At 34.1% G+C, this 19,336-nt stretch overlaps 1 protein-coding gene across 2 annotated transcripts in view; it reads right to left on the reverse strand.

The window, feature by feature from the left end:
- Positions 1-925: 925 nt before the first annotated feature.
- RhoU (ras homolog family member U) overlaps positions 926-19,336 on the reverse strand; it is a 97,500-nt gene continuing 79,089 nt past the window's right edge. The window contains exons 4-8 of one of the 2 annotated variants that reach the window (XM_017617249.1): positions 13,312-13,411; positions 12,558-12,746; positions 3,175-3,434; positions 2,361-2,453; positions 926-1,090 (exon numbers count right to left, since the gene is read on the reverse strand). In XM_017617249.1, coding sequence (XP_017472738.1) covers positions 980-1,090; positions 2,361-2,453; positions 3,175-3,434; positions 12,558-12,746; positions 13,312-13,411 — 753 coding nt within the window. In that variant the 3' untranslated portion in view covers positions 926-979. The remainder of the gene's footprint in view (positions 1,091-2,360; positions 2,454-3,174; positions 3,435-12,557; positions 12,747-13,311; positions 13,412-19,336) is intronic. The other variant, XM_017617250.1, reaches the window with a different exon arrangement.

A 19,336-nucleotide genomic window follows, 5' to 3' on the forward strand; every position in this document is an offset into this window, starting at 1 on the left:
AAAATATTGTTTAAAGTTTGAAACTTTGACTGCTGCTTATTCAAATGAACGTTGCTTCAAAAAGGCCGAAAACAAGAAAAAAAAACGCCCAAGGGCCCATGTTTGATACAATTGTACCAAAGTGGCAACCGTGATCACTACGGCATTCGCCAATGCAGTTTAGTAATAAAATTTTATGTATATATGATTGTATTATGTAAAACATTTCAAATAAATTTAAGTCTTTAGTGAAGAACAGCTGAGCTCCTTAAATATATGCTACCGATTCTGACAACTATATAGCTATTCTTATAACATATACTTTTGTATGTTTGTATATATCAATATTTTATAATTATAGCAATAATGCCAGAATGGAAGAAGCAATCATTTATGTACATAGTTCTTGGCCGCGAGTGCAGCAGGAACTCAGCTTCTTTTTTTTTAATAGCGTGTGCGCAAATAAATGAACAGAACGTGTCAAGCATTTGTAAGTCTATAGAAGATTTCTTAGCTACAAAATAAAGAAAAAAAGATTTATCTACACCAAATGAAGCCATTTCAGTGTCATTTTTACTTAATAGCAGCAAACAGTTAGTGGTTTAAGAAATTTTAAGGTTTTGTTTGTCTTTTCGTTGCTTTCTGTAGTTTAGAATTTAATTGAATTCAATTTCAATGAATTGCANAGTTAGTGGTTTAAGAAATTTTAAGGTTTTGTTTGTCTTTTCGTTGCTTTTCGTTTAGTTTAGAATTTAATTGAATTCAATTTCAATGAATTGCGCAGCAAACAAGTTCAAAAATATTTCGTTCTATTCACTTAAATTTCACTTCATTGCTATTCATTTGAACTATGTGTACCAAGAAATTTCGCTTTTTATTTCATTGTTGGCTCTGGTGAATGACTTTTCTTCGCCTTGACTTGTTCGCATTTATTGTTGTTATTGTCTTTTTCGTTTCATTGTTCAGTTGTTTTGTCCCTTTGTTATTTATCCCTGTGCTCTTACGCGAGACACAAAAGTTTCTTCCATAGCGGTCGTTTTGGTGTGGATGGCAAGGTGGTTGGCGCAAGCCCTTCCCAGATGGCTGTATCGAAAACTTCCTTAACTTTGTCCTGAAATGGAAGAATAAGCAAATGAGTTTGTATTTAGTAAAAAGGATTTGAATTTTAATTGTATGTTATAGTTATGTAAGAGGGTGATAATATTTTTTAACTTTCTAAAGATACTAGGGCAGGCGCCTAGGTGCGGTGCAGGACCCTACAGTCGGAATCCAGCCGAATGGTAAGGACTCTTTGGGAATGCTGACCAAGAATTAGCACCTTCCAATCCAAGGTATTACGCGAAACCGAGCCCATTGGATGGTTGACAGCCATCTGAATTGATGCCAATATAAGTCACGAATAACTTTTAATATGGCCAGCAGTTATAAAAGCCATAGAAAAGTGATGGAAGGAACTCGTCAATATCCGATACGTAAGCAGAAAATAATGTATCGGCGCATAAATAAAATATTAAAGAGAAAAGTGAAATTGGAAGGCCAAAAGTCTGGATATTATTTTTTAAAGATGAGAAAGTTATGCTTTTTCATCGCTACACACTTCTGAACCCTTTACAANGTCACGAATAACTTTTAATATGGCCAGCAGTTATAAAAGCCATAGAAAAGCGAGGGAAGGAACTCGTCAATATCCGATACGTAAGCAGAAAATAATGCATCGGCGCATAAATAAAATATTAAAGAGAAAAGTGAAATTGGAAGGCCAAAAGCCTGGATATTATTTTTTAAAGATGAGAAAGTTATGCTTTTTTATCGCTACACACTTCTGAACCCTTTACAAAAGTTGATGTTATGGTTTAACTATGAAAGTTGCAATATGATGGGGTTAGTAAGCTGTACTTCTGTGTGAAAACCATCCAAATTTTGGACGGGATATCAAGCTTTTATTAGGAGCTTTGTACAGCAGTCCAGTTGTAATGAAATCAGTTAGACCATAAACTACTTTCTCTGTTCGAGAGGTTACAACTTACACTGCACGACATCGAAATTTTTAGTACCTATATAAAGAGTGTCCCTGCCAAAACAATGGGGAATATTCCAATGTAACTGCAACCACACCATTGAAAGGCATATGGGAGCCATTTTAAATAAGTAAACATAAAAGAGGGAAAAATATTAAATAAATATTATTTTGTGGCAAAAAAACCGTGTACCAAAACATTGGCTGGAGCAAACTTTCAAATTGAAATTAATTTTAAAAATTTTAGCAAATAAATGTGAAGAAAAATGCATCAAGTTTAACATGTTTACATTTCAACACCAACAAAATGGACACTATACATGTACATGTGTACACAAAAGCTTACATTCTCACATTAGCTTACCTGTGTTGCTGATGAAGTCTCGATGTATTTCGCGCCAACAGTTGCTGCCAAATCCCAGGCATCAGCGTATGAAATTGGTTTTTCGCCATTAAGCTGATGAAATGCAGTAACAAAAACCAAGTTTCAGCCATTCAACATATATGTATGTATGTACATATGTATGTACATGTGAACGTAACGAGGAATGGAAATGTTGGAATTGTTTTATTTGATGAACGGTTTCATTAGGCATATCCAAACGAAATGAAATGAAATACAAGAAAATAAAATAAAAAAAATATTTATAAGTATTTAAGTACATATGCATGTGTGTGAGCTTGTGACAAAGCTAATCTAACAGTGAGCAGGGCGTATACGCAACGTACAGAGTGCCACCTATCTACCATGATAAAAATATAGTAAGGTAACTAGAACCGCTGAGAGTCACTTTTAAGATTCTTGACGTTTCCAAACAATTTAATTTTTAAATTTACTCACAAACTCACACACACATTTTCATTTTCAATCTCAAGCAACAACAATTTCGAACAATTTCAATTTTTTATTTTCACTTTTATATGATTTTAAAATGTTGGCAAACTTCAAAAAAAAATCATGGCCGACAAATTGAGAGAACGGTTATACCTTGCTATGTTTTTATCATGCTATCTACTACTTAAGTGCATACATATCAACATTTTTGTTTTTTTTTTTTTTTGCTGTAACTCCTCTCATGCTCTCACACTCATACAATTGTTAAATGTAGATAGGTGTATGCATATAGTATGCACTGTCCTCTGCATATTTGTTACACACGCGCATACCGCTCACTTACCTGCAATTTATTCAACACTTGCGCATCGTTGCGCAAATCCGCTTGTGTTCCGACAAGTAGCAATGCGGCCTTTGTCTTTGAGAATTTGGGTGCCCATTTCGTTTTCACAGCATGAAATGTATCCGGCTTCACCACGGAGAAGCACAATAGGAACACATCGCTATCGGGATAACACAATTGGCGTAGTTTATCCAATGTATCCTGGCCGGCTGTGTCGCAGATGGTAAGGTGCACCGGGCTATCGTTGACCAGTACATCCGCTGAAATGGTAAAATTTCAAAATGTGTTAAAAGCAATCGAAAAACGCATGCAGTCGAAACTCGATGGTCGAACTACTCGATAATCCGAATATTCGGTAATCGGAAAGCACTTTTGCAAAATATATACATGGCTTTCGACGTTGCATATTTTGCAGCGATAGGAAAAGTTGTTTCCCATGTATTTTGTTGTTGTGTGTTTGCAAGTTATGCAATACATGGCTTTGCAAGATTTGGAGAATACCACTTATGTATTACGCCAGTAGATATGTAAACATGTCAACAAAATAAGGCTGTTTATCATTTTAATCATAGACTCAATTAAGAATGTGATATGAGTGAATTCAGGTGAAATTAAAAATATAATAAAAAAATAATAAATATAAACAAATTTCCTAATTATTCTACCGTCTAATTATTTACATACATATGTATGTATGAACGTATGTAAACACAGATGAACAGACGCTACAGCTGAACTAACACAAATACGCGGATATGTATATATGTAGATGTATGTAAATATTTTTAGATAAGTACTTTATACAAATATTTTTATAAATAAGTTTATTTAGTTCATGGATGTTTCGAGATATTCGCGTGAATTTCGCTTGTTGTTCTTTCGACGTTTGGTTTAGAGACGAAAGCAGCTGTACTACTTGACAGTAGTTAAATGTAATAATATTTTCGTACCTAATTCGTAATACATAATTCGGATACATGTCCGTAGGTGGGTATGGTTAAAAGCACACACCACGTTTTTTGTGTGCGGGTGTAATTTTTAATTTAAATTTATTAATTTTTTTTTGCACATAGGTTCACTAAAGAAACTATCGCTGACCAATATATTTTTAGATTGTCATCGTACATACGTTTGAAATTTCGGCATTTATGGTTGAACCTTTTTAGAAGTTTACTGATGGTATTTATGCCACTACATATACATACCTACATGCAGGAAAACACAAAGGCCATGGATGATTTTGGGACGTAAGATATTGTATTTCAATTCTTCCTTTTTGAAACCCGTTTTCTTAATGCTTTTAAGAGCTTATCCTTTTGTGAAAAGCACATTCGTTTGATTGGCGCTGTTGTGTTGAGCTTCTGCTTTTAAGTCAAATTCGTTACATATAACAATTGAGCATTTTTTTGGTTTACAAGTAGGTAAACTTCTATGTGTATGAACCAAATGTGTGTGTGTGTGTGCAAGTACTATTCGAGCGTCAAAGGGTGTAAAATAGCGCTACATAGCAATTTTCTAAAGAAATATTGAAAATTACTTCTTATACTATACACTCTGGGTGGGTGATTCCCTAAATGCCACAAAGGAAATTGAAAAGAAGCCAACTATCCGCCTGTCGAAAATGACAGATAGTTAAAGACTCTTGTAGTCGTGTTCAATTAGGCGCTGCTCATTCTTAAGCTTTTGAGCATTTAATCACTCAATTGTGTGCATTCAATAACCGGTGGACCGGTTCGGTCCTTTTACGCTGTTGCGCCTAGTTGCTTTCATTTCCTTTCAAAGCTCGTTGTTACACCAAATTAGCCACAATCGCTTACAATTGTTTAGCAAAATGTGTATACATACATATGAATGTGCATTAGGGTGGTAAAATAAGAAGTCGGAATTTTAAACCTCTCACCCGCAGAATTTTTCTTTACCAAAAAAAAAAAAAATATACCACTTTTTTATTTTGAAATAAAAAATATTTAGAGGTCATTCAAAGCGCTCAAATTATTATTATTTTTCATAGGAAATCAATATTTTTCGAACGGAAAAGTTTGTTTTTCTTCAGGAGACTTTCAGTATATACTCAATATTCAGTATAACACTCAATGGTGTATTAAGAAAATTTTAATACTAACATTTTTTTTTCTAAATGTGTAATAAATAAAAAATAATATTTTTTTTTTATGTTGCTCGGAATGGTAGCACACATTGCTAACCGCTGAACCACAGCGGCCGCCAGTTTGTATATCTCCCCTAAAAAAATCGCTAATATTAAAAATTTTTAATAAAATAAACAATTGGACACTTTTGCGGGAAGTCTCCTGAAAATAAACCGATTTTTCCGATCGAAAAGTGTGAACTTTCAAGAATTCTATGGGGTAAGAGCATTAAAATTCCGACTTTACTTTTTCACAATCATTTTTGGACCACCCTAATTTACATAGATACGAAGAACCTTGCACTCAATATTGTCTACTCAGCAACTCAATTGAATTAATCAAATGGTATTAAAATCACACTGAAGTGCTTTGAAGGATTAGCTATCAACAATTCGAGTGGAAACAGCGGGTAAGTTAGAGATCAATGATAAATCCTTTAAGAAAGTTATATAGAACGCACTGCCATTTGTTTATAATAAAAAATTACGAATTCTACAGTTTTGCCTCGCTCTTGAGAAGTAATTTCATGTCACAAATGTAATTGATTAGATACTGTTAGACAGCGCAACTGCATTTTTGGGAGCGTAATGATTGCAAGAATTAGTCACTGAGCAACCGTTGGGCATTTCATCTATACATACAAATACACATGCATATTTTTATAAAATAAAATTTAGGTGCCTCTTTCGGCTCAATTTCGAAAACTACTGAACCAAGCCGGTATTGAATTTCCATATTAAATTTCAGAGATGGGGGTAGTGCACTAAACTTTCAGTAGTAAGTGATAGTGCAAAATTTTTCACTACTACTCTTGATGTTTAGTGTTGAATTGCAATATATCAGCCTCACTATATGCAAACAAAAACTCACTTCTCGAAGCTATGGCCGATTGGCTGTTGAAATAGAACCAGAAATTACCTATTGTCTTGAAAGAAAAATTTATGATAGGCAATTTGCAAAGTGTGAGTGTATTGGTAAAAAGTGTGAGTGTATGCAAATTGAAACAAATTTGGGATTTTTTTTATTGAAATACTTAAAATGTCTGATTTTGTTTTTTTTTTCACTTACAAAGAAAAGATGTTTGATATGAATGGAATTAATCTCAAAGGTTTTTAATTTTTTTACAAAAGTTTTTATACAATACGTCAATTCTTTTATTTAAAGACCCTCTTAACAATAATTTGTGTGTGTGTGTGTAGTTAAAAACCCCGTAAATTCAAGAAATCAATTTAGCTTTAATGATGAACGAAATTTTGTTAGTTTGGAAACTGATTTGGTAGGCGTTTTGGTACTTAAAAATATTTTCAAGTGCCAACACTGTTATATACATCCAATTCATATGAATAAATTCAGCATAAGTAGCTTATCTTCGGTTAGAGTCTTAGCCATTGAAGAGGTATTGTTTATACACCTAATAACTTTGATTGTTTGCATACAGGACTTACATAAGTATTTAGTCCTTCTCTTCGTCATGTTATTGTAGTGAATTCACAGGATAAATTTGTACGCTCCACTAACATATACATGCATAAGTAATACATATATGTACGTATACATACGAAAACACCATAAGTATATAATTGACTTTATACTGATAATTGGACACAGTAGACACAATAAAAAAAGAATATTTTCATTATTATTTAACTAAACGCTTCCCCATTATCTATTTGAAGGAGATTCTTGTCGAAAATTTATTATCAAAGCAGAAGCTTGCAGTGGATGATCTAGCTCCTGGTAGATTCAATGTACAGTCAGGTGCCGTTCTGTGTGGGCCGCTATACATGACTCCAAAGAGTAAATGCACACAAAACTTTCTGTACAATTCTTCAACATTGCCGTTCCAGTTAAATTTTCTGTCCAGAATACTAATTTGTGTACGTTGTATTTTTACTTCACAAATATGATCAACGTAAGCTTACAAATATTAGCGAAGAAATATAAGTGATAAGAACATAAACTTTGTGCGCTTCCTGCTAATATTGCATATTTTTAGGCTGACTAAAATTAGGTAACGAACGCGCTGTTGAAATATTAATTTCAAATCGCATAAGTGCGTAATAAGTTTGCCTACTTCCATCCGCTCTAAATTTAGTTCGCTTCATGGTATTCTATAGCAAAGTCCTTACCTTTAGCTTTAAAGATATTTTGCTGTACATCGGCACACTCGTAAATGCATTCATATCGGTATAAGCGGCAATTATAACACACATATATATGTATGTAAGTAGATATATGTGCACACGCATACCGACAAGTAACCCTGCAGGAAAGTAGGAAATAAACGAGCTATCAATTGCCCTCAAAATGGAAAAAAATAAATAAATAAATCACAAAAATAAAAATTCTGTGTTGACCAGTTATTAAGCTTGACTTAAGCAAAAATAAAAGAATATATTCTCATGCGAATTACTTTTTTAAATTAAGCATTTATGTATGTCTATTATATTTTGCAATCCATATAAAAAAATTTTATGATTTTAGCAAAAATTACTTTTTTCTAAGTCGTCGTTAATATCTTGAAAACCTGTAATTTTCACGAAAAATTAATTATTAACATAAAACAGCAAATTTAATTACCCTTCGCTAAATTACTTATTTGATCGATTAACGGAGTTTCTAGATACAAAAAATTTTGATGATTGATCTTTTTTTCTTAAATCAAAACCCGTTATGTGGCGATATCTCAAAAACTGCATGACTAGAAAATAATGATTGTAATCGGCGGCAGATTTTACACGCGAATTGGATGATTTGGTTTTAGGGTAAAACATAACCAGAAAAAAAAATCGCTGAAAAGTTCTTTTGACTAGACTAGTTTGTCGATATGTTTTTGGGATCGCTGAACACGAATCTAAAGTCCGTTTTGCTCATGCCAAGAGACATGGCGAGCTTTATGTGACAGACAATATATAATAACGGATTTATTTTTGTTTTTTTTTTGGGTTTTTTGATGTCTTTAATAATGAATATAAACTCAAATTTTCGAAATCCAAAATGCCGGATTCTATATGGCGGCCAAATTTTTAAAAAATTATTGGATTATAAAAAAAAAACTTGGGATTTCAAGATTGCTGATTACGAATTTGATGTGAGATTTTCAAAATCAACAACCAAAATGAAGTCGCGATGATCTTTATTTTACAATTTATGGGTAGATAAATTTTAAAACCCACTTGAGAAAACGGGCCTTATGGTTCTTTTTTGCTCTGCATCCGCGAGGATGACGTAATGGTGCTATTTATTTATTTATAAAATTTTTTTATTTGGTTATTACGCTACTCATTTATTTTTCTCAATTGTTTAAGTTTGCAAAGAAAAAGTTGTATTACAAAGATTTCTACAAAACCAGATATTTCACTTTTATGTCACATATGACAAAACCCACCAAAGAATTTTCACGCATATGCTCTGACTTCCCTACAGGGTACTTATTGGCTTAAAGCTCGTATTATGTAGCGAGTAACCGTGTGTGTGTGTGTAGTAGTGGAGTAAATGAGAGCCAATGGGCTGATTTTGTGTGCATGGCACACATTTCAAGCGGCTGCTCTAAACAAAAGGCACATCACAAATACATACTTGGGTACACACAAATTTAATAGCGAAAAAACACACACACAGCAGATATGCTGCAGCGCGCGTTGACACACTAAATGCGTGAAGCTACTTTACGGTGTGGGCTATAAATTTCCATAACAGCAAGCAAACTGGCTTTAAGCGCTGCCATACGCAGTGCAATTGTGGTTATGTATGTGTGGATGGCAGCTAGATAGGAGTATGGGGACAGACATTGGTGAGCCTGCCAAGCGACAGCCTTGCAGCGCTGTGATATGTGAGCACATCATAATTCAATCACTTGCAATAACGGTTGGTAGTTGCTGACGGCTGTATGTGTACGTATGTATATGTGTGTATGGAAATGTATGTTATGTATACATATGTACATGCATACATATGCAGCAAAATAAATGGTGTTTGAGTTATAACTTTCGATACGTACGAAAGTCTGCACTACAACAAAGCTGTCAACATGGCAGGCTATGGATAAGCTAGTCCGTTGTGAGTAAGATAGTTTAACTGTAGGCACATACTCGTATATATGTATGTACATATTTATGTATGCCTGTATATTAGTCCTACAGCTAGTAACTTGTTCATTTTGTAAATATCAGCAAGTCCGTATATTAGCGTAGCACTGCAGCTTCGTGTACATACGTATATAACTACATATGTATGCACATATGAATGATGTGCTTTTCAATTTTTCATTCATAAAAAATACTGCCATTGCTGGGAAATGGAATATGCCTAGGCAGGAAATACACAGCGCAAAAGTAGGGCACAAACTGAGTAGCACAAAAGTACGGAAAGGAAATGAAAAAAAAATGGCCACGTAAACAAAGTATCTACATATCTCTATGTGGTTGTGAGCGTTTGCGTATCTGCAAAAATTTTAATAGCGAACGTTATTGCTTAAAACTTGCTAGAACTAAGGCTATTGCAAAAACAAAAAAATTAGCTTCACTTCTCAAAACAACCATTTATTTAGATAACTGGCATTTAATAGGCGCAAAAATTGTGAAAATATTGTTAAGGTACTTCATTGTGAAAAATTGGGTTAGATTTAAATGAAGTTCCTCTTTCGGAGCTGTTGAGTATTTATGTTTGATAAAAAAAGTCCTCAACATAATTAAGCTTCTGGATAGAGCTCGGATTCTTATGCTAAGAATGCTACCAATTAAAAATGCTATAATTTTGTGTAAGACAAAAAGTGTATTATCTACTATTACATGTACCCACTTGTAGCGTGCATAGTAGCATCGAGTCTATCCGATAATGCTTCACATGCTGCAGGAATGTGATCTGATGTTGGACGTTGGCTGTCTCATATACTTTTCATGTATATCTGCATGGCTTGTAAACAACACGACGGACTTAACGCTTTCAAAAAATTATCGACTTGCTAATAACCGTTTGGTTGGTATGGCAATGCGAAGAATATAACACTTCGAGCGCCTGTCCGTGTTCTAATATGGTCACACATAGCACCTGGACAGAGAGTAGTGGAATCGGAATAAACTTCTCCGCCCCTAAACCCAACTTTGATAGGCTCTTTTGGACGAAAATATTGTCAAGAAGAGAGTGGAATACAATTTTTACACGGATGGATCCCAGCTAGACAGTAAGGTTCGGTACGAATTTTTCTCTAATGAATAAGGACTGCAAATATACGTTCGAATTCTGGACTACTGCAGCGTTTATCTGGCAGAAGTTCTAGCTATAAATGAGGTGGTTGTGTACCTTGAAAGACATGCCCTAACGAAGACTACGATTAATATCTTCTCGGATAGCCAAGTGGCTATCAAATAAATGAAAATTTCAATGCTAAGATCAACGGTTGTTAAGGATTGCTTGGCAGCTCTAAGTGATATTAGTACCGTATTCAATTCCAGCCTCATGTGGGTCCCAGGACCTAGAGGTATTGACGAAAATTGCAGGGCCGGTGAGCTAACCAAGAAAGGTACCAATCTTCCACTGTGTGAAAATAGAGGTACGAATAAAATACCCATAGCCAACTGCAAATTAATGATTAGAAATAGCATAGCAAATGGACTACAATGGCCGCAAGCCGATAGGAATGAAAAAATAACAACGAGCTGTTCAGTCTCCTTAAAAGACTTTTTTCAGCATCTGCGAAACACTTCTTTGGGTCTCTTACGGAACTATCCGGTGTGGGTATAAACCAATCCCCTGCTTCATAAGAGATTAAAAATGTTAGCATGGAAAGTAGCCTCTGCATCTCCCATGTCTCATAGTGGTATCACAATGCACCTACGAGGTGTAAGTGTGTTGGTCATTTCAACTGACTGCCACATCGGCCTAAACTACACAGATAACTTAGCAATTAAATATGCACCAGGGTGTTCTTGTACCGTTTATAATAAGGCACATACATGTAAACAAACTTGATCAATCTCGGTTGTAACTCCCATCTTGTTAAGCCATGCACAGTGGTTCAAAGGTGGAATTTCATGTTCATAATCCGCTGGAACCTTAATTTTTTAACCAATTTGATTTTTTATGATAGCTTATAAAATTAGCAAGAGACCAACTGAGTCCGATTTTTGAGTTTTCATTTCCTTGTATTACATTTTTTCTCCTCCTACTCGTTAATAAATTTTGCATAATAAAAACTAGTCGAACACAATTGCAAAACGAAAAAAAAATTTTAAATGTTATAAAAAAATTTCTCCAAAATTATAATTTTTTTTTTAATTTTTAGAAATTTTTTTTTCTAAATTATACTAAAATGTACTAAAATGTCTCTAAAACTGCACACCGCAAATTCTTCTAAGAACCAAAAAAAAATTAATTTGGCGGAAATATTTTTTTTTCAAATACATATTTCAACATTTTTTTGGGGAATTTTTTGCGTTTTGGGGTAACCCTACAATTGCTTTCTACTAGTTTTTATTATGTTACATTTATTAACTGGAACAGGAGAATCGATTTTCTTCAAAACTGCTACTTTTGCTGCATTTTGCACTAAAAAATGTAATACAAGGAAATGAAAATGCAAAAATTGGGCTCAACTGGTCTCTTCCAAATTTTATAAGCTTTCACAAAAAAAAATAAAAAATTATCAAATTGAGTGAAAAAATAGGGCTCCAGTGAATTATGAACCACAAATTCCAGTTTTGAACCATTGTGCCATGTGGGTCTGCAGTAGGCTTTTCGGTACAAGAGGTGATTTGATGTTAAGATTAATGAAGAAGACCGGATTGGAAAAATTAAATTCAATTTTCAACGATTTTAGCTTCTATTGCATACAGTTATTCAATTAACTAACTGACTTTCTTAACTTACCACCCATGCAACTCAAATTATTTAAATTTGAAATTATGCTGAAGTTATAAAAATAAATTGTACGCTATATTTTGAAAGTAATTTTCGTTATTCATTGTCAAATTTAGTTTGTATTTGTTGTATATTGCCACGAAAGTTCCTTTCAATGCACATACATCTTATCCCTACCCTATTATGAAAACACAAAGAACTAGTAAATTTAACTCTCAATCACATTAATTTACAGTAAAAGTATCCCTTCTGCTCAACTGAATATTCAAGTAAATAATACATACATGGCGTATACGTAACTTTAAAATAACCAACGAAAGAGTCCAGTTCGAAAACGTTGAACACTGATTTAAAAACACAATCGGTTCGTACACTTACCGTTATATATATCCGATGCTGTCGGCACGTGCTCCGAATTGAAACGATTCTTGAGATAAGATAAAATCAAATTAGTCTTTCCCACAGCACCATCGCCAACCAGAACGCATTTAATGGAAGGTGTTTCGTGTTGTTCTTGTTGTACTTGTTGTACTTTCGATTGCACTGCAGGCGTTTCGGACTTTTTATCTGTAAATGAGTTGAAAGGTGAAAAGTGTGAGCATGGTGTGGAATGGGAAAAAAACGTTAAAAAAAAACCCATAGAGTTCAGTAGGTACTTGTAGCTGGAGATGTTTGTTTGTATTTTTAAATACATAAAAGGTAAATAGCGTATTGCAACTAATTAAAGCGACTTAAGTACAAATTAAAAAAATAACAACGTTCGCATGTAATGTTAGAGAGACTTCGCTTCTCTTCTTTCCCTTTTTGCATTTAATGCACACTTTTAGTGCACTAATTTTTTCCCTTTTGTTTTGTTCTTATTTTGCTTGTAATCGCTTTGCACTTTTCGTACGATACTTTTTTCTGCTAAGCCTTAAAACTTTGTAAATTGCTGCAATTACCTTTTGATGCAAAGCTTTTCTTTCACAATTTGCGTGATTTTATATGTGTATATATGTATATATTTAAGTATGCATAGATACGTATGTATGAATACATAGCTGTATTTTTAAGTGCAGCATTTAAATGCATACATACATATATGTGTATGTGTGTATGTACTTCAGTGTACATATTTATACTTAGCACTCACCTTTGCTGTTTCGCTTTGATTTGCCTTTTCGCAGCAGAAACTTCGCGCCTTTATTGCTGCTGATGTCACGTGAACTGGAACTGGTATCGCTGCTCGACAGCTATGCAAGAAAAGGAAGAATGAAAAACAAAATGAAAACGAATGAATACAGTAAATTACGTCTTTGGTAGAATTTTAAGTAGAAATAGTAAGTGCTGTGAAATTACTTAGATATATAACTAATTGCGTGTGTAAGAATATGTATGTATGTAATATGTAATTGTGGGTGAGTGAAAGCACAGCATATTTTTTCAAGTGAACGTTTATTTTCTTTCTCTAGTGAAACGCTGCCATTTTAATGACAGAAAATTACACCCACGCGCTCTCTCTCTCTCCCACTCGCAACCTATTGTGGTTTGGATTTCATTTCCTAAGAAAAATCGGAATACTTTGAATGCAAAAAAGTTGACTAGTTTTCATTATAGCTGTGGGTATCATTGTATTTTAAAGTGAATTTGTTTTTGTAGAGTTATTGATATACACTTCAATCACTTTGAATTGAAGTGGTTTTGAATTTAAGTGATTTTAAAGAGATGTTTATGTAAATTTACAGCGAAATTCTCGCTAAGTTGCAAGTATTTTGTAGGACAATTGAAAGACCGTAAGCAAGATAGTTTAAAAGAGTTTGCTTATTCTGGCAAGAAAGTCTTACTAGGGAGCTTCTTGGCAACTTTGATGGTGAAAAGCTCTTTTGACAGAAAGCACTTGAGCATATTTCAAATGGAAATGTATGTATGTATATCATTTTGTTCGCGCTGCACCAACAGTCACAATGATCGAGTGAGCAAAGTACTGGCATGCCATTCGAGAAAACCGAGGTATGAATACTCGGGAAGCGGAGTTTTTTTTAAATTAAATTTTTAGGATCTTATTTATGTATTTTTCTTATTTTTAATTTTTCATAATTTAATTTTTTTTAATTCATAGAATTTATTATTTTAAAAATATAAATATTTCTTTCTAATTTAATTATATTTTTTTTTATTTTTTTTAAGAAAAATAATTTATTTATTTTTTCTTTTTAATTTAACTTATTACGTTTTTATTTTTTGTTTTTTTTTTAACAAGTTGTTTGGTTATTTTTTCATTCTTAATTTAGTCTTCCTTTACTTTTCAGATTTTTTTTTATATTTTCTTTCCTTTAATAAATTTTTCTTCTTTTGATATAAGTTCCTCTTAAATTTTGGCTTTCATTGTTTATAAAAGAAAAATATACTTTCTTGTTTATAAATATTTTTAAATTTGATTTAATCTTTGGAAACCTCTTTTTAACTTGTTTTTTTTTTTTTTATTTTAGAATTTATAGTTTTTAATGAATATCGATCTTCCATTCAGCCGTCGATTTGTAGTTTTTATGAAGTATTTTTTTCCTTTTTTTATTTAATTTTCTTTAAATTTTTAGATGTTATATTTAAAAATTAAATTTTTTATTTATTTAATTTAATTTTTAGAAAATTATTTTCTTACTTTACTTCTTTTTTAATAATTTTTTAAATTAATTTTCCTTTCAGTTTTAGTTTTAGTTGTTTAAAAAAGAAAGATATATCTTTTTTATGTAATTTAATTTTTAGAAGACTTACTTCTTAAATACAAGCCGAATAACGCTAAGTTGTAAATAACTTTATATTTTCCTAATCGCGCCCAGCCTTGTTTTACATGCATATACTCGAACATATATATGTATGTATATTTTTGTAAATGCTAGTGTATATTTTATTGGACAAAGTGCAAATTTATAAAAGGCTTAAGCATACCAAATTTCCATTACGAAAATTTTTTATTAGCCCAACTTGTATGAGTATACTTACATATGCACAAAAAAGTCAAAAACTCAAATCACCTCGTTTCCAATTTATACTCAAAAACTAAGCTGAAGTAATAAAAATGAATTTGGTGTGCATTCGACAGGTAAAAATAGCTTCTTGCTCAGTCCATTGCACTCGAAAACACACATTTCAAATTTTATGACAACTTAGCACACATAGTGCTAAAGCTCCAACAATAACAATGTGTTACAAAAATATAAATCTCATAAAAAGGGGACATTCTTCTCATTTGATATTAACACACACACACACACGCATTTACTCCTAATACACAGATATATTTATGTACATTAGGGTGGTCCTTAAATGTTGGGAGCAAATTTTTACATCAGATTTCATAAGCCTCAACCCTTACATAAATTTTAGTCCCGATTGGAGATGGTTAAGACGTATCGCACAGGGGGCAAAGTTCGCATTCCTCTATGGAGACTCAAAAAATTTAAATTAATTTTTTTCTTACAATATCCAAAAACATATAAATGATTGAAGTCGATTAAGACGTCGTCATAGGGTATTCTGAACTTTTCCCCCTGTAGCAGACTCCAATGGTGACCAAAATTTATATGTGATATCTATGACAGTGGAGTTACCCATTGAAGGGGTGAGACTTAAAAAAATCGTTCATTTGATTTTTTAAGGACCATCCTAATGTACATGAATGCCCAGCAGCATATCGTGCTAGTTTATAACTATCGCCAACATTATACGTTATTTGTTCACAATGAAAAGGGGACTTAAGTGCAATTCTTTCAACTGTCAATTCTCCATGTTGCCTATAGGGTAGACACTGACGTTCAATTCTGGAGGCCTGGTGTCCGGTTCTAGGAACTGGCCGATATTTTTTTTCATGAAGTATTTTATTTTAAATAAACATCTTTATTTTTTTTACTTTTTCTATTCCTAGCGACGGAATATGGCTAGATTAAGTTAGATTGAAGTGGCTGCCAGTGACCACAGCAGCCCATCCAGACGCATTGTGAAAGCACGCGGAACCTGAAGTCCTCCTATACAAACCATCGTGAGGAGTCTGTGAAACCTAATGGTTGTTGTATTACTACTGTAGCCATTTCGGAAAAGTCCTCAACAAATTCTTAGCCCATTAATCTTCCTATTTTATAGAGTACGGGATATTCGCAATTTTCGTCAGGGGTTAGCGCTTCATCAAAAAGAGTTCCCGTCTAGTCGCACCGTGCACATTATAGCCCAATACCTAAATATTTTCACAATCTCATTTCTCATAAATTTAGACGGAAATCTTTTCCCGAGGAGTTTATATTTATAGAATTTACTTTCACGAGGATCCAAATCCGCTCAGAGAAAACTTCAGGGATGATTTAGAATTGGGCTGATAATCAATCTTGGTTTTGCCACCGTTTATGAAGCTTCCTTTTTCGGGGGCCAGAATTTTTCTACAAAATGTGATACAATTTTCATCACAATTGATCGAACCCTTCATGAACGGCACATAGAAACAAAGCATTTTTTAACCTTGCCTTTCTTTTGTTCAAAACGATTGCTTTCTAACTTTTGATTGAATTTTGGTAGCAAAAATATTTTTCATGCAGCAAGACTGCGACGGAAGCGGGAATTTACCGCGGTCTAGGAGGCCAAAATGAAATTTTTGCAGAAGTGAGAATTCGTGCATCTACTTCTCACCATTTGCAGTTTCACAGGTCCATTCTGCGCTGGTAATAAAAATTTTGTAACCGGTAAATAAAATTCCAGTCCTGTTTTTAAACCCTTTTCGCATTCTTTGTACTCTTGTAACCGGTAAATTTTGTTACCATCTCATAAGCTGGTATTTAACAAAGTATTGCCCCTTGAAATATGCAATGCCAGAATTTCCACAATTTTGCATAGCTGAATTGCTGAATATTTTAACTGCATTACCAACAACTTTTCAAGACAACGAAGTTAACAAAACGCGCAGTCCAACTGCCTAACTGTACATACAACCGTTCTTCAGTAACTTGGAGATAGTTACGAAATGTGAACTGCAAAACTAACGCTTTGCCAGAGTGTACCACATCTTTTCTGAAGGGTAACCGAACACTATGATGATATACTTGTGTGTGTGTGGATGTGAGTGAGTGACTACTGGCTATAAAAATGGAAAAATAATACCAAGTGTTGCACTTATCCGTATTTTATGACGCCCGCAATCAATCATGAAAATGTATGTGAATGAAAGCCATCATGGAGATGACTGAGGGAAAAAATTAATAAAGCTATGTATGTATGTATGCATGTTAGGGTGAGAACAAGCAATTGATGAAGCCACAGCATAGCACAGTTCAGATTGTGTGTCCACACCAATACACTATGTAGCTGCTGCTCCTGCTGCTGCCGCTGCCACCTATGCTATGCTATATAAAGGTAATAAAGCCAGTGACATGCAGACGAGATTATAGCTGACAAGTTGAATAAAAATGTCGAAAGACTGTGGTGATTTAAGTGCGGTAATAAAAAGAAATTTCATTACAGGAAGAAATCAGACACAAAAAGGTGCATACGAGTCGAGAGCGCTTACATAAGCGCTGGCAGCCGGCTAGAAGCAAGTGCGAGAAAGCAGAGAATCAAAGCTCATGTGAAATTCAAATTTGCAAAGTGTAGCGAGATTTTTTTTTCTTTCTTATATTCTCGCATTAATTTGAATTACAAGCGCTTGTAGCGGCCAATTACGTACATACGAAAGCAGGCAGGCCGCCGCCGCCGCCGCCAACACAAAGGCACTGCCATTTTGCGTGGCTAAGATGAGCTGAGTGCTTCGCTTCTTGCCACTATAGCCGCCAATTCGATAATGATGACAAGCTGCCACATAGCCACACAGTAGTCACCGACTACTTACAAGCCATCGAATTTGTAAGCACGCCCACTTTAGCACTTGGCTTGGCATACGTTAGCATATGCAAGTATGTACATATGTACATATGTATATGTATTTGTTTGTTTGTCGCATGCACGCGCATACGTATGAGAATGCATTATAATTACATACAGGTGAAGAAATTTATGCAGCCACACTCGTGGAATTAAGGCGTTGCTTGACGCCGACTAAATTAAAGCTGAGTTGCCTGGGAGCAATGAAATGCTTTTCGGTTTGCGCGCGCGTATATGTATGTGTGCCGTATGCCGTGTTTGTATGAGTGAGTATGCGTGCCACAGAATTATGCCCAATTTAATATGCGCATATAAATTAGTAAAAAGATGAGCTAGAAGAGTTGCATGCCACACGCTGTTGCACAAAGTAGTCGAAACCCTTATACATATCTACTATGTATGTATGTATGTAGGTGTGTATGCGCCTTTATGTTGCCGTGCGAAAGTTTTGCTGCTGTCGTTTTTCCCGCCACATTGTTCCAGTTGCTTTTGGCGATAAATTTTAGCTACTGCATAGAAAAATTGCTGACAGCGCAAAATATGCGCCAGTTACAGCTATTCGCAGCACACGCACGGCAATATTTCATATGGAACACACATTTGTATGTACATACATATGTATGCGCAAAAGTTCCAAGCATAGTGTGTTGGCAGAAGGTGGGAACAACAACAGCTGCCATTTTAGCTTGTGTGACTATGTTGGCTGTTGTACTTTTGAGCTTTTGTACTTTTTGGCGCCCCCAACTCGATTTTATTAGGTAAGTAGCTGTAGTGTTTGTTGTTAGTGTTGTTGTCATTACGGACACGCATTGGCAATAGGAATGGAAGCGAATTGAAATGTAGCAGCAGCCACAACAAATGCGCCAATCAACAAATACTTGGACCAATCCATGCCAAATCGAACAATGTTTGGAATCGACCATTTATGATTTGGGTGAATTTAAAAGGAAAAAATAAAAATGTTTCTGGTCTCGTTTTAAAGGTGATATTTGGTGTTTTATGAAAAAAAATATATATATTTAAAGCAAGTAATTTTTAAGCAAAACAAAAAGCAACCACCCCTGAGGTACCATCTTTCAGATAAAAAAATAATAATCGAAAACTATTCTAACTGTTCTCTGTTTGACGTAGAATACGTCTTACCTTAAGGTATAGGGGCTATGTTCAAATGTTGTAGTTGTAATTTTTAGAGCTTCACAAAAACGCTTATTGCACGAGAACTAATAAAGCGATTTCAAAGAAAAGTGTGGCGTTTCAAAGATAAAATTCCAAACCTGTCG

The sequence above is a fragment of the Rhagoletis zephyria genome, unplaced genomic scaffold (assembly GCF_001687245.7).
Source record: "Rhagoletis zephyria isolate East Lansing unplaced genomic scaffold, Rhagoletis_zephyria_1.1 Rzeph_scaffold_01374, whole genome shotgun sequence".
NCBI classification, from domain to species: domain Eukaryota; kingdom Metazoa; phylum Arthropoda; class Insecta; order Diptera; family Tephritidae; genus Rhagoletis; species Rhagoletis zephyria.